At 39.2% G+C, this 11,878-nt stretch overlaps 1 protein-coding gene across 3 annotated transcripts; it reads left to right on the top strand.

The window, feature by feature from the left end:
• The first annotated feature begins 475 nt into the window (after positions 1–475).
• Positions 476–11,512, top strand: SEH1L (SEH1 like nucleoporin). Of its 3 annotated transcripts, none has more exons than XM_030971919.1 (9): positions 476–645; positions 2,305–2,355; positions 3,350–3,496; positions 3,908–4,119; positions 4,813–4,911; positions 5,942–6,082; positions 6,357–6,514; positions 7,237–7,387; positions 10,765–11,512. In XM_030971919.1, exons 1-9 carry the CDS (start codon positions 535–537, stop codon positions 10,952–10,954), a joined length of 1,260 nt encoding a protein of 419 aa, XP_030827779.1. In that variant the 5' UTR covers positions 476–534; the 3' UTR covers positions 10,955–11,512. The 3 variants fall into 3 exon arrangements, with proteins under 3 accessions (XP_030827779.1, XP_030827780.1, XP_030827781.1); XM_030971920.1 differs by having other exon boundaries at positions 9,189–10,931; XM_030971921.1 differs by having other exon boundaries at positions 9,122–10,931.
• Positions 11,513–11,878: the final 366 nt, after the last annotated feature.

Raw genomic sequence — 11,878 nt, 5'->3', positions numbered from 1 at the left:
GTGCCGTGTCCAGTCCTTCCTCAAACACCTTCAGGGACGGTGTCTCCACCAGCCCTCTGGCCAGGCCATTTCAATACCTAACCACCTTTCCTGAGAAGAAATCCCTCCTAATGCCCAACCTAAACCTCCCCTGGTGCAGCTTGAGATTACGTCCTCATGTCCTGTTACTTCGCGAGAGTACATGTCGCAGTCAGGCACGGCAGCAGGCTAACTTCCCGCATCGCCCCAACCCTCTGCGGCCGATTCCGAGTCGAGTCGTCGAGTCGAGTCGAGTCGAGTCGAGTCGAGTCGAGTCCGGTCCAGTCAGGTCCGGTCCGGTCCGGTCCGGTCCCTACCGCGCCCTCCGCCGAATTTCCCGGCGGTGGGAGGGATCGCGCATGCGCGGAGCAGCCCCATGAGCACGGGGCGGGCTGTGGCGGCTGCGCGCGCGGCGGCGACGGCCCCGCCCCCCGCCCTGCCCCGCCCCGCCCCGCCCCGCCCCACCGCGTGAGGCGTGCGCCGTGCGCGGGGCGCGCGCGTGGCGGCCGCGGCGGGATGTTCGTGGCGCGCAGCATCGCCGCGGATCACCGCGACCTCATCCACGATGTGTCCTTCGACTTCCATGGCCGCCGCATGGCCACCTGCTCCAGCGACCAGAGCGTCAAGGTGAGGGGGAGTCGCCGGGCCTTGTGCTGGACCAGTGTCGCGGCCTACCGGGCTGCGGGCAGGGCCGGGGCGCGGCCGAGGGCTCGGTCCGCGCTCGGTCCCGGCGCGGTGTCGGGCCGTGAGGGCGGGAGGCTTTAGCGCACAGTGCGCGTTGTGTTTGTGTGTGAGCTAACGCCTGTAAACACCGGAGCTCCGCTTCCGACCCGGTGCTGCGGCAGGGAAAACATTCCCGACTGCTGTGCCTGCAGCCGTGCCGCTTTCTGCTGAAAATCTGTGTTTATTGAAGAATGCTTACGAAAAAAATTGTTGTTTCGCAATGTAGTGCCAATAATCTGTATTTATTGTGGGAAGAAGGTGAAGTGCCAGTAAGCAAAAAGCCGGAGTGTTCTGTGTGTGCCCTGGCAGACTGGGGAAAGTGTGGAGTACAAGAAGCCTTCTTTTTTTCCGTTCCTTTAGAGGAATTAAAGTAGCATTTTACGTTTACTTAAACGAAAAGTTGATTCCTTTTTTCCTTTTCTTGTGCATATTGAGAAGATGGGCAAGTATTTGGGAGTCACGTGCATAGATTTAAGAAATCTGATTTGCAGAGAGCAGACATGTTTGTTATTAAATCCAGATAAATGGTTGAAAAAGTCACTTTTTTTGTAGAAAGCTATGTCACTTGTAGGTTAGGCTTAAAAACAAAGAAGCAGCCGGTTCTCCCTGACCACAGACTAAAAAGCAAATAACCAACCCCAGTAAAATGGTCCCCCCCAGAAAGTAAGCCAAAGCCATGGGGATCTTTGATTTGGACTGACTACCAAGAGTGTGCAGTTCTTAAAAAAGATGCCATGAGGTGGGTTGAACACAGAAACTGTTCTCTAGCAGTGTAATGTTACTTTCCAGTCGTAATGGAATCCTTTATGAGAATGTTCAGAAGTTTTCCCCCAATCAGAGGAACAGTATGACCCAGGCTGTGTTAGAGAGCCAGAGTGGCAGATGTGAGGAGACTTTCAGTACAGCTTTAAAGTGAGTGAGTGAGAAATAGCAGTGTCAGGTGGTGTCTTTCATTTGGTTATGTTCATGACTTTCTACATAATTTTTCAGTAAAAAACTCCTAAGTATAAAGATGTATGGGAAATCAAGGGAGGGGGAGGTTCAGTGGCTTGCATGTGGTTAAAAATCAAGGCAGAAATCTCATAAAAAGAAACAAGATCTGTTCCCCCACTACCCTGGTGTATATTTTACTGTCCTACTCTGCTTTTGGGATGAGTGCTGCGAGCTGCATTTGGGTTTTGCAACCAGAGCTGAGCATGTGAGGATGCTGGGGGCTCTAGAATGAAACAACAGAATGCTCTTGGAACAAACTGAATGAACTTTTGGGAATTGTAATAATTTTTCTTCTATGTAATTTACTGTTTAAAAAAAGAAGTTGCGCAATAGTGGGTTTTGCAGGCGGTGCCTCTTCTCCCTACTTGTAATAGGGATAGTTTCATGGTGGAGTAAAGTGCAATTTTGTACTGGACCTGATACAGTGTCCTGGATGAAAAGGTTTAGTGGGGATGTGTGTGTATGTTTTTGTTTATTTTTATTTTATATATATGAATGATTGTGTCTTTAAAGTACTAGTCAGTAAGGTTTATTTTCAAATTGTATAATTGTATTTTGATTTCTCAATAGGTCTGGGACAAAAGTGAAAATGGAGATTGGCATTGCACTGCCAGCTGGAAGGTTTGTATTTGTAAAAATTACACAGACATAATCATAATTTCTTCTTTGTTTTTGGTGAAACATGCTTCATTTCTGCTGAATTTTAGAGCAGAAATGCTTTTGGTTCGATGTAGATTCTGTATGTCTTGTGTAAAATACTTTTTCTTTGCTTTTGTAAAGCATCTCTAGTGCCTCAAAGCAGATGCTAACATGCTCTTGTTAGTACCTAGTTATGTTGGCAGACTAGCATTAGTAAATATTATCAGTGACTGGTGTTCAGGGAGTAGAAAACAGTACCTTAATTTTTAATTCAATATTTCCTTTTGAATATAGTCAGACTTAAAAAAAATATAAAAGGGGGAAAAGTTAAAAGGAACATGTCTGGCTATTAAATGTTACAACATCTGACCTCTGCTTTTTGCTCTCCAAAACCTTTCTGAGAACTGTGTCATATAGATGCTTTGCTTCATCTGGATAATTAGTGCATTCAGCTTCTGAATTGTTCTTAAACTTGTGTTTAATAGGACCACAATGCATTCATCCCTGTAAATGGCAATGCAAGGGAGGCTTTTGAATTCCCCTTCTCTAAGACAGGAATGTTGACTAGGTATGAAGGAGGAGCTTCATAATTAAAAGAAGATTAATAATGCTTGCAAGTGCTTTTGAAAAGTACAGGCAAGCTAGAAGTGAACATGGTAATGGCTGAAATTTGATTGAGAACAAAACTGCACTTTACACATCAAGGCAGAATTATAGTTTGGAACTTAAAGTAGTAATAAATGCCTTGAAATAGGCTTGTAATAATTACATTTAAACACTAAGAGCAACAACTTTGCAGTGCTGGTTAGAATAAAGAACTGCAACAGCTGATATGGAACTTTGTATAAAAGAACATAGGTTTCAGAGGAGCAGTGTTACTACTTCCTGGAATTCTCTTCTTCCGAAAGTCATGAAAATACCTGGTTCCTAATGCAGTAAGTTTGCTTCTTTACTGTGTTCTGATGTTTTCTTGCAGACACATAGTGGATCAGTGTGGCGTGTGACATGGGCCCATCCTGAATTTGGGCAGGTCCTGGCTTCCTGCTCCTTTGATAGAACAGCAGCTGTGTGGGAAGAAATAGTGGGAGAGTCAAATGATAAACTCCGAGGCCAGAGTCACTGGGTGAGACTTCTTTTCTGTAGCTGTAAAGTTTCTGAATTTTGGCTATGTTTTGTTTCATTTGTGGCAACATTCCAACACAAAGGAAGTATTTCTAAAACATTTGAGGAAAACAGCTAACTGGCTGCATTCAGGCCAATTTGTGTCACTATTATGGGTGTTTCATAATAAGATGTTCCCTGGCAAACAACTGGCAGACATGAATTCCCACCTACAGTAGAGCTAAAGTTGGGTTTTTCTCTGACAAGAGATAATTTGAAACAACACTGGCTGTTCTTGCTCATCTTTCAAACAATATAAAAGTGGGGGAGGGGACTTTTTGGTGGAAGATGTAAGCAGTCCTATGAAATGGTGTTGTCAGACTTTGATTAGTCTTCCTTAGGGAATAAATTTTTGATGGAAATTTCTTTGCAGGTCAAGAGGACCACTCTAGTAGACAGTAGAACATCTGTTACAGATGTGAAGTTCGCTCCCAAGCACATGGGTCTTATGTTAGCAACCTGTTCAGCAGATGGAGTTGTAAGGATCTATGAAGCTCCAGATGTGATGAATCTCAGCCAGTGGTCACTTCAGCATGAAATCTCGTGTAAGCTCAGCTGCAGTTGTATTTCTTGGAATCCTTCAAGGTATGTTACTAAAACATTTGCTTTATGACTGTAACAGGAAGGGAAAAACCATTCAAAGTTGAACTGTTTTGATTTCTCTTTGTCCAGAAGCACTTAATGACTTTCCTTGTGGACACAGTGTTGTGTCCTGCTGATCCAGTTACTCTTTTATTCATTAGCAGTAGTCCATGCTGAAGGTTCAGAGTACAGGAATTCACTTTAATGCATGGGATAGGACAAACGTTGATTTAAAAACTAGAATTCGTGTACATTTAGCTTATGTGTTTTATCTTCTGAAAACTGATAGAAATATCACTAAATCAATAATTAAAAGCACTGCAAAGAATGCAGACTCTGCCATGAAACCTGTGGCAAATACTAGACTGCAGATGCAGTCTATTATAGAAAGTCAATTCTTCTCTCTGAGAACATCATCTTGAATTGCTAAATAATGTTGTCTAATGATTTCGCCTTAGTGAGTGTATAAGGTGGGCTTTTGGAACAATAGAGTGTGATAGTGGTAACTGTGAATAGCATTTAACTCCTGTTTCTTTGTGACTTTTTCCTTGTGGTATTTTGTGGTGTTGTTTTGTTTTCTCCATAGATAATGTGTTTGAAATTTAACAAATTGCTTGGTGTACTTTCTATGGGAAATATTATATAGATATATAGGTATAATATGTAAATATAACAGTATTTGTTTTCACCTTTTAGCTCTCGAGCACATTCTCCAATGATAGCTGTAGGAAGTGATGACAACAGTCCAAACATATTGGCTAAGGTTCAAATTTATGAATATAATGAAAATACCAGGTATGCTAAATAATAATACATAATGTCTGTGGGGTCTTAAAGTTGTTTATAATATATGGCCTTTTATTCCTATCACTAAATGTGAAGTGGAGTAGTAAATAAAAATACTGTCTCTGATCCATTGGGTAGGAAAAGAGTGGGAGCCCTCAGAATCGTAACTGATGTTAAGAGAAATAATATTGATAATTTTATTCTCTGTCAGCCCAGAAATGTCAGTATTCTTACCAGCATTTTAAAGGGAGAGTTGTTGTTCTGTGTCTATTAAATTATGTGTTTACTTTTGCACAAGAAGTTAACAGTTGAAATTTGAATTGTGTTGCACCAGGCACTGTTTTGTTCAAGGCCATTTTACAATGATTTTAAAGGCATGATTACAGTGACAGAAAGTGCTGTGAATTGCTCATTATCTGTCAAAGTTCAGGTTGTACAGTCAAGAGTCCACAGAACCAGAAGAGGCTACTAAGTTTGTGCACCACCACTTCCAATTAAATGATAACAGAGAAATTGTGTTTGACTGGGAGTGACCAATGTGGGAAAGGAGCCAGAGTGTTCTGTGGATTTTATGCCCAGCTACAGGCAATGTTCTCCATGCATTAACAATAAAGTTACTGTAACTTACTAAGAAAATGTAATATGTGTTTATCATACAGCAGAGGAGGCAGACAGTGGTCTGCTTAAAAGCATGGAAAATTTAGTGAGTTACTGACATGCAAATTCTCTTTAGATTTGTGAATGGAATATTTATCTTTATTTCCCTTTTCCAGTTGCAGACAAAAATGTCCTTTGTACTGCAATTCTTGTTTTGTTTTATGACTTACAATACTGTAGCATACTCTACTTAGTGGCTGCTGTATCTGATAGAAATTGGCTTGAAATTATTGCCTAAATTTATGTTTTAAAAAATTTATTTTTTTGCAAGTCTTATTGTGTATACATAACCCTTTTCTCCATTTCCTCTGTATTTGCTTTGTATAATTTGCATCACTGGCAATTTTCATGGCATTAAAGGTTAATTTCTTGCGCTGTACAGGAAATATGCAAAAGCAGAAGCTCTGATGACAGTCACAGATCCTGTACATGATATTGCGTTTGCTCCAAATCTGGGAAGATCCTTCCACATCTTGGCTGTAGCAACCAAAGACGTACGAATTTTCACACTAAAACCTCTAAGGTAAGCTTCAGAGGAAGATGGTTTGGTGTGATGTGATGCATACTATACAATCTTGTTCAAATTGTCCCTGCAAAGCAAAATTAATAATGTATTCAGGATTGTTTTTAGCAACCTCATTTTTAAGGTGACAAGATTGTGAGCAAGTCTATAATTTTGTCTGAATACCTAATCTAATAACAGTTGTTACTATAAGGATTTAGTTCTGTCTGACATCATGTTCAAGCCCAGACCTTTGAACAGTTGTGTGCAGAACTGTCACTTTTCTCTTAAACAGGAAAGAATTGACTTCATCAGGAGGATTAACAAAATTTGAAATTCATATTGTGGCACAGTTTGATAATCACAACTCCCAGGTGTGGCGAGTGAGCTGGAATATTACAGGCACAGTGCTTGCCTCCTCTGGTGATGATGGCTGTGTTAGGCTCTGGAAGGGTAAGATCACCCACTTGAAACACATTAACTTTATAGTCTGCTGAATATACTTGAGAAATTTTACTCAAAAAATAATTTTTGAGCAAGTGTCCATTTTAGATTTGTGAAATATAGATTTTTTTTCTATTTTTCTGTTTACATTTAAGAAAAACAGAATTCAGAAATAACTTCCTGTGTTAAATACTTGCATGATTTAGGCTGCTGTGAATAGTTGTTACTGTACCCAGAAATTGTTACACCAGTCTAGAGCTACATAAAGTTGTCATTTTAAAATTAAGGTGGATATTTTCCCTGACTTGGAAATTTTCCTCTAAACCTAGAAAATCTACGTTCAGTCACAATGTTCTGGCAAATGGGTTTTTTCTGTTTACATTTTAAGAGAAAACAAACGAACAAATAAATGCACCCCCTCTGTCAATCAGCCAACCAAAAAAAACCAAACTAAAATCCCCACAACAACAGCAACAAAAATCTACTGGCAGTTACCTTAAACATTCTTATTCGTTCCTCAGTATTGTAATAGTGGAAACTGAGTTTTAAATTATGGACAGGCAGAGAATATCAGGCAGCTAAAGGGCCAGATCCTCAGCTGTTTGGAATTTATATATAGGTATTGAAGTTCAGGTGTGATTCACACAAGGTGTGGGGCAGTTGAAACATATTTGTAGAGAAACTGAGCTTCAGAAGAGAAACTAACAGTGTCTGTATATCTGTGTTTGCAGCTAATTACATGGACAACTGGAAGTGTACTGGTATACTGAAAGGTAATGGGAGTCCAGTGAATGGTAGTTCTCAGCAGGGAATTTTTAATGCCTCTCTAGGTTCAGCCAATACAAGTCTGCAGAATTCACTAAATGGATCATCTGCCAGCAGGTAGGTTAAGTAGTAGAGAGACTGATTTTCAATAGTCTTTTCTCCGAATCTTCATTTCATTTAGCTCTCATATTTGTTTTACATGTTTTTAAAGAGCAGTGTCATTTATTGCATGAGTACTTCTGTAAGCTCCTCTGGTTTTGCTCTGTGGTTCATCTGTTTTGCAAGTGTTAAGAGAAAAATGAACAAAACAGTAAGTCATACTGAATCAGTCTGTATAAATAAGCAATGTAAATAATTATTTTCATTTTTAGTCCTTTCATATTATTCAAAACAATATTTCTGAAATAGTTTCAAAGGAGAAGCTTCATCCTACTGGTGTGTAACTGTTCTTTTGATTTAGATACATGTTTAAAAGTGAAGCAAAAATGCCAGCAACAAATTCTGTTTTTCTCTGGGATAATATAGCAGAATGGAAGGAAGAAAAGTTACTTCATAATGGTTTCAACAATCAAATGTTAGTGTTAGTTTACTTGGTTTTTGCAGGTCTGTAGCATCAGTTGAATAAAAGTTATGTGGTTTTTAAATTTTCCTCATATGGCATTCATATGGCAAATAATTTGCCTCAATCTCCATTAGTTTTTTATTCTGTAATAGTTGCTTTTTAGTGGGTAAATTTTACTGCCTCTTGTGAAAAAACATTTTCATTTGTGCACACTGAAATGTAGAAATATGCTGAGTCTTGCATGTGTATGGTGCAGTGTGTACAATCAGCTTTACAGAATTATAAGTCCTATATAAGGATGAGATGTGGCCAGATTCCATAGCAGCAGTTTCCAAATTTTGTGGCCACCTTTGTTTCAAATGCCTTGGGATAGTTTCCTTTTCCATCCATGTGCAGCTACTCATGTGAGGTTTTTTTTCAGTTTGGAATGCTTATCAGTAAAGTTTGCTTTTGGAGAGTAGCACCAGCCTGCCCCCTCTTGCCCTTTCAGCGGTCAGTCCTGAATGGCAGTTCACGATCTCTGGCCCTGTTGAACAGAGAACAGGTTTCACATTTTCATCACAAGATAATTGCGGACACAAGAGGTGGTAATGGGCCCGGTCCCTACAAGAAAGGGCAGCAAAATTATGTTGGTCATGATTCCCGATTCTGCTTGCAGTGTAGCAAATGAACTGCAGCCCTGCCTTGGACATGGTATATCCGGAGCTGTGTAGCTGCATTTGCTTGGGCTCCTTTGGGGAAATGCAGGCTGTCTTACAGCTCTTTGGCATAGGGTGTGGTTTTACAATCCTTATCCAAGACTGTGCTGCCACCAAGACTAACCATCCCCACCCTTCTCGTGGCTCTTCTCCTGTCCCTGAACTTGGTGCTAAGCCATTGTGCAGAAGATAAGCACTTTATTACAGGCTTTCTTTTGTAGTGATACTGGCCTGAGTTGTGTAAGCACAGTTGCTAACTTCTGTGTTAGTGTTAACATGCTGATAAAGATTGCATTGACATTTGACTAAATAGGTATCCTACACATAACTTATTTTGTCTCTGACTGTACATGCTGTGTTTCATGTCTATATGTTTAAACACTTAAAACAGCTATAGCACAGGCAGATCTGGAAAAGGCTATAAAAGCACTATGGCCAAACTGGATTTGTACTCGAAATAAATTTCAGAACACATGATGTAGATTGTTAGGAAATAAACCAGTAGGGCTGTATTATTATGTTGATGTAATTGTGTGTGTAGATTTATGATACAATTTCCATTCTCCATTTGTATTATGTCCTTTTTAACAGAAAGCAGAGCTGATACCAAGCTAACTGGAGTAACTTTGGTGTTTTGCTGCTTGTTGCATGCACACAGGAATGGAAAACGAACTCCTTTTTCCCCTTCCCCAGCGCCGTTTGACCTCTCCCAAGACACCAGCAGCCTGCTAACTACTAAATACTGTTCAAAAAGCCTTTTTAAAACACGTTGTGTGCATTTTTTGTACTAGCCTGTATAGTTTGATACTGATGGAACGCCCGATAGAAAAATATTTGGAGAGGCATCTTGTTTGGAAAAAAACAACCCACCCAAACCCCAAAACTTCCGTCAGAACGTATTTTTGAAAGCTTGTAAAATTAAAAGATAGTTTGTGATTAAAAACAAGAATTTTTGTCCTTGATTGGGATGGGAGGAGGGAAATGACCATTACAATAACTTTCATTAAAATTGTTTTGAGAACCAATTTGTTTTGCATTTCAGAGTGTTCAGCATTTGATTAAGATTCCCTAAACATTACAAGGTTGTAACTGCTTTGTAATATATGCAACTGTTAGTTCTAAAGGAGTGAGAAAACTGTTTTGACAATTGTACAGATGATGGCTTTTAGTGGTTTGTTATTGCTTCATTTATATTCTTTAGTATGACTTCAAATAAATGTTTTGTAAGTACTGTCATACTTCCTTCATCCTAAAAGAAGTACTTTTTCTGTTACGTATTTGTGCATTCCTGTGGTAATAGTTATAATCACATGGAGTACTTAAATTCTCTAAACGTAATATCCTTGAAAAATGCAAACACTTTAGCCATACAGAGATAGAAACCAAAATGCAGTTTGTTGTTAATTGTCCCATAATTTCCTTAATGAACTGATAGCTGTTCTTTGTTGTAAGTCCACAGAATTGTAAACAAGACAGAAAACATAATATAGTTATACTAAAATGCACAAGTGTTACGGGTAAGTTCTAATAAAAACAGCAGCAAAATGACATGGAGTGGCATAATTCTCAATCTTGCATTCACCAGGAATCTTGAATTTACACTGAGGATTTTGCAGAAATATGTAAATAGATACAAAGACTGTATTTCATTCAAATCAGTTATTCTCTGTAAATGTATATCATTAATGTAAAAAGTGGTGGTTTTACATCTTCTAGAAATGCTGTGAAGTTAATCTGAATTCGACGCATATGCAGCAAGTGTACTTTGATAATATTTAATGTATATTTTGTGTCACAAAGAAAGCATTACTGAAAGCTGTTAACAAATCTGAAATTCTGGGAGAATGAAAGCCTGTTAATAGCTGTACTACACCACCTTTTTGACTTCCAAAGCCATCCATTCTTTTGTAAAAATGTATCCTAGGACTATGACTATGGTATTATTTTCAGTGAATTTCAGTGGAAAAGACTATTATTTTGCTTTAAAGAAGAGTTTCCAGATTTGTCTTGTTTTGAATTACAAGCCTTGATTTCTGCTATTATGTTCTATTGGTTTTGGCATGGATATACTAAAGGCCTTTTTTTTTTCCCAGCATGTCTTTTCTCCCCTTTGGTTCTCCTTGTATTTACTACCTTTCTCTTCTTTTCTTGTTTTGTTGGTTTTTTTTTTTGTTCGTTTGTTTTTTTGTTCGTTTTTTTGTTTTGGTGTTTTGTTCCTTTCTTAATTGTTTCAGGTATTTCTTTCCCCCTCTGGATTCCCCACGGGCTGGATCAAGATGGTCCAGTCATGCCCAGCTCCTTCCTCCTCCTCCTCTGATAGAGCAGTCTTGTGACGCTGACACTGCCAACCTCCAGTATCCTCACCCTCGCAGACGATGTGTATCTCGGCCTCTTAATCTTTTACCTGAGAATGAAGGGGTTTAATGTGTTCCTTTAAACAAATTCTGAAGGGCCTTATTCTGGGTGTTTGTGAATGCTTCCATTTCCAGCTGCCTTTGTATTCCTTCTCTGGTACAAAAGACTTTTTTAAAAATGTGGGAACTTCATGCATGTTTTGCAAAACAAAAAACATTTAGAACATGTTTGTGTAGCAAAGACCATTTTAATTTGTACCCTTTGAATTTTGGCAGCATACATAAACAGTATTAGCCATGCACTCTTTATGGAGTAGATGACTTCAATTTGCCTGGAGTTTTTCCTTTTTTTTAAGCTTTTTTGAATCAGTTTAGTATGGTCTTTATTTTTTTCTTTTTGTATACTCCATTTATGTGTGAAACACATTCTCAAAATTAGACATGCCTTCATGACACTTGTGAGTGAAGAGTGATGTTGGATCAGCTTGTTAAAGAAACAAAACCATTCCTGTGTATACTGCAGCAAAATAACTTGGAAGTGTTTGGTTACTTAAGATTTTTCCATCTTGCTATATAAATATTTAAATTTTATAATTGTGGTTGACTAATAAACTTGTTCTGAAAGGTCTGTATTTGTATGTTTTTTTCTTCTTGTAAAGATTTTTTAATAGGTTTCTGATGAAGGTGGTTTTTTGATTCAGGTGTCCACTCTCCTAGCTCTCTGCTTTTGTGCCATTCCTGATGTGCAGCTGCATATTCCCAGTCTGTGCCACAAGGTGTGCTCTGACTTTTCTCATGACTGTGCTGGAGGTCTGTGCAGACTGCTAGAGCTGTTGGGTTTCACATTTCCTCTCAGTTCTTTTCCAGTGATTGAATTCAATCAGGACATTTTGAAGAAAAAGGTCTAGCTTGAAAAATGCCAAATGTCTTTTGTGCTGTGTGAGCACAGGAGCATCACTGCTGTGGATCATCGTGTTGGCACTGACTCGGACTG

This window comes from Camarhynchus parvulus, chromosome 2 (assembly GCF_901933205.1).
Source record: "Camarhynchus parvulus chromosome 2, STF_HiC, whole genome shotgun sequence".
Lineage (NCBI taxonomy): Eukaryota > Metazoa > Chordata > Aves > Passeriformes > Thraupidae > Camarhynchus > Camarhynchus parvulus.
This window is presented reverse-complemented; position numbering and strand designations above follow the sequence as displayed.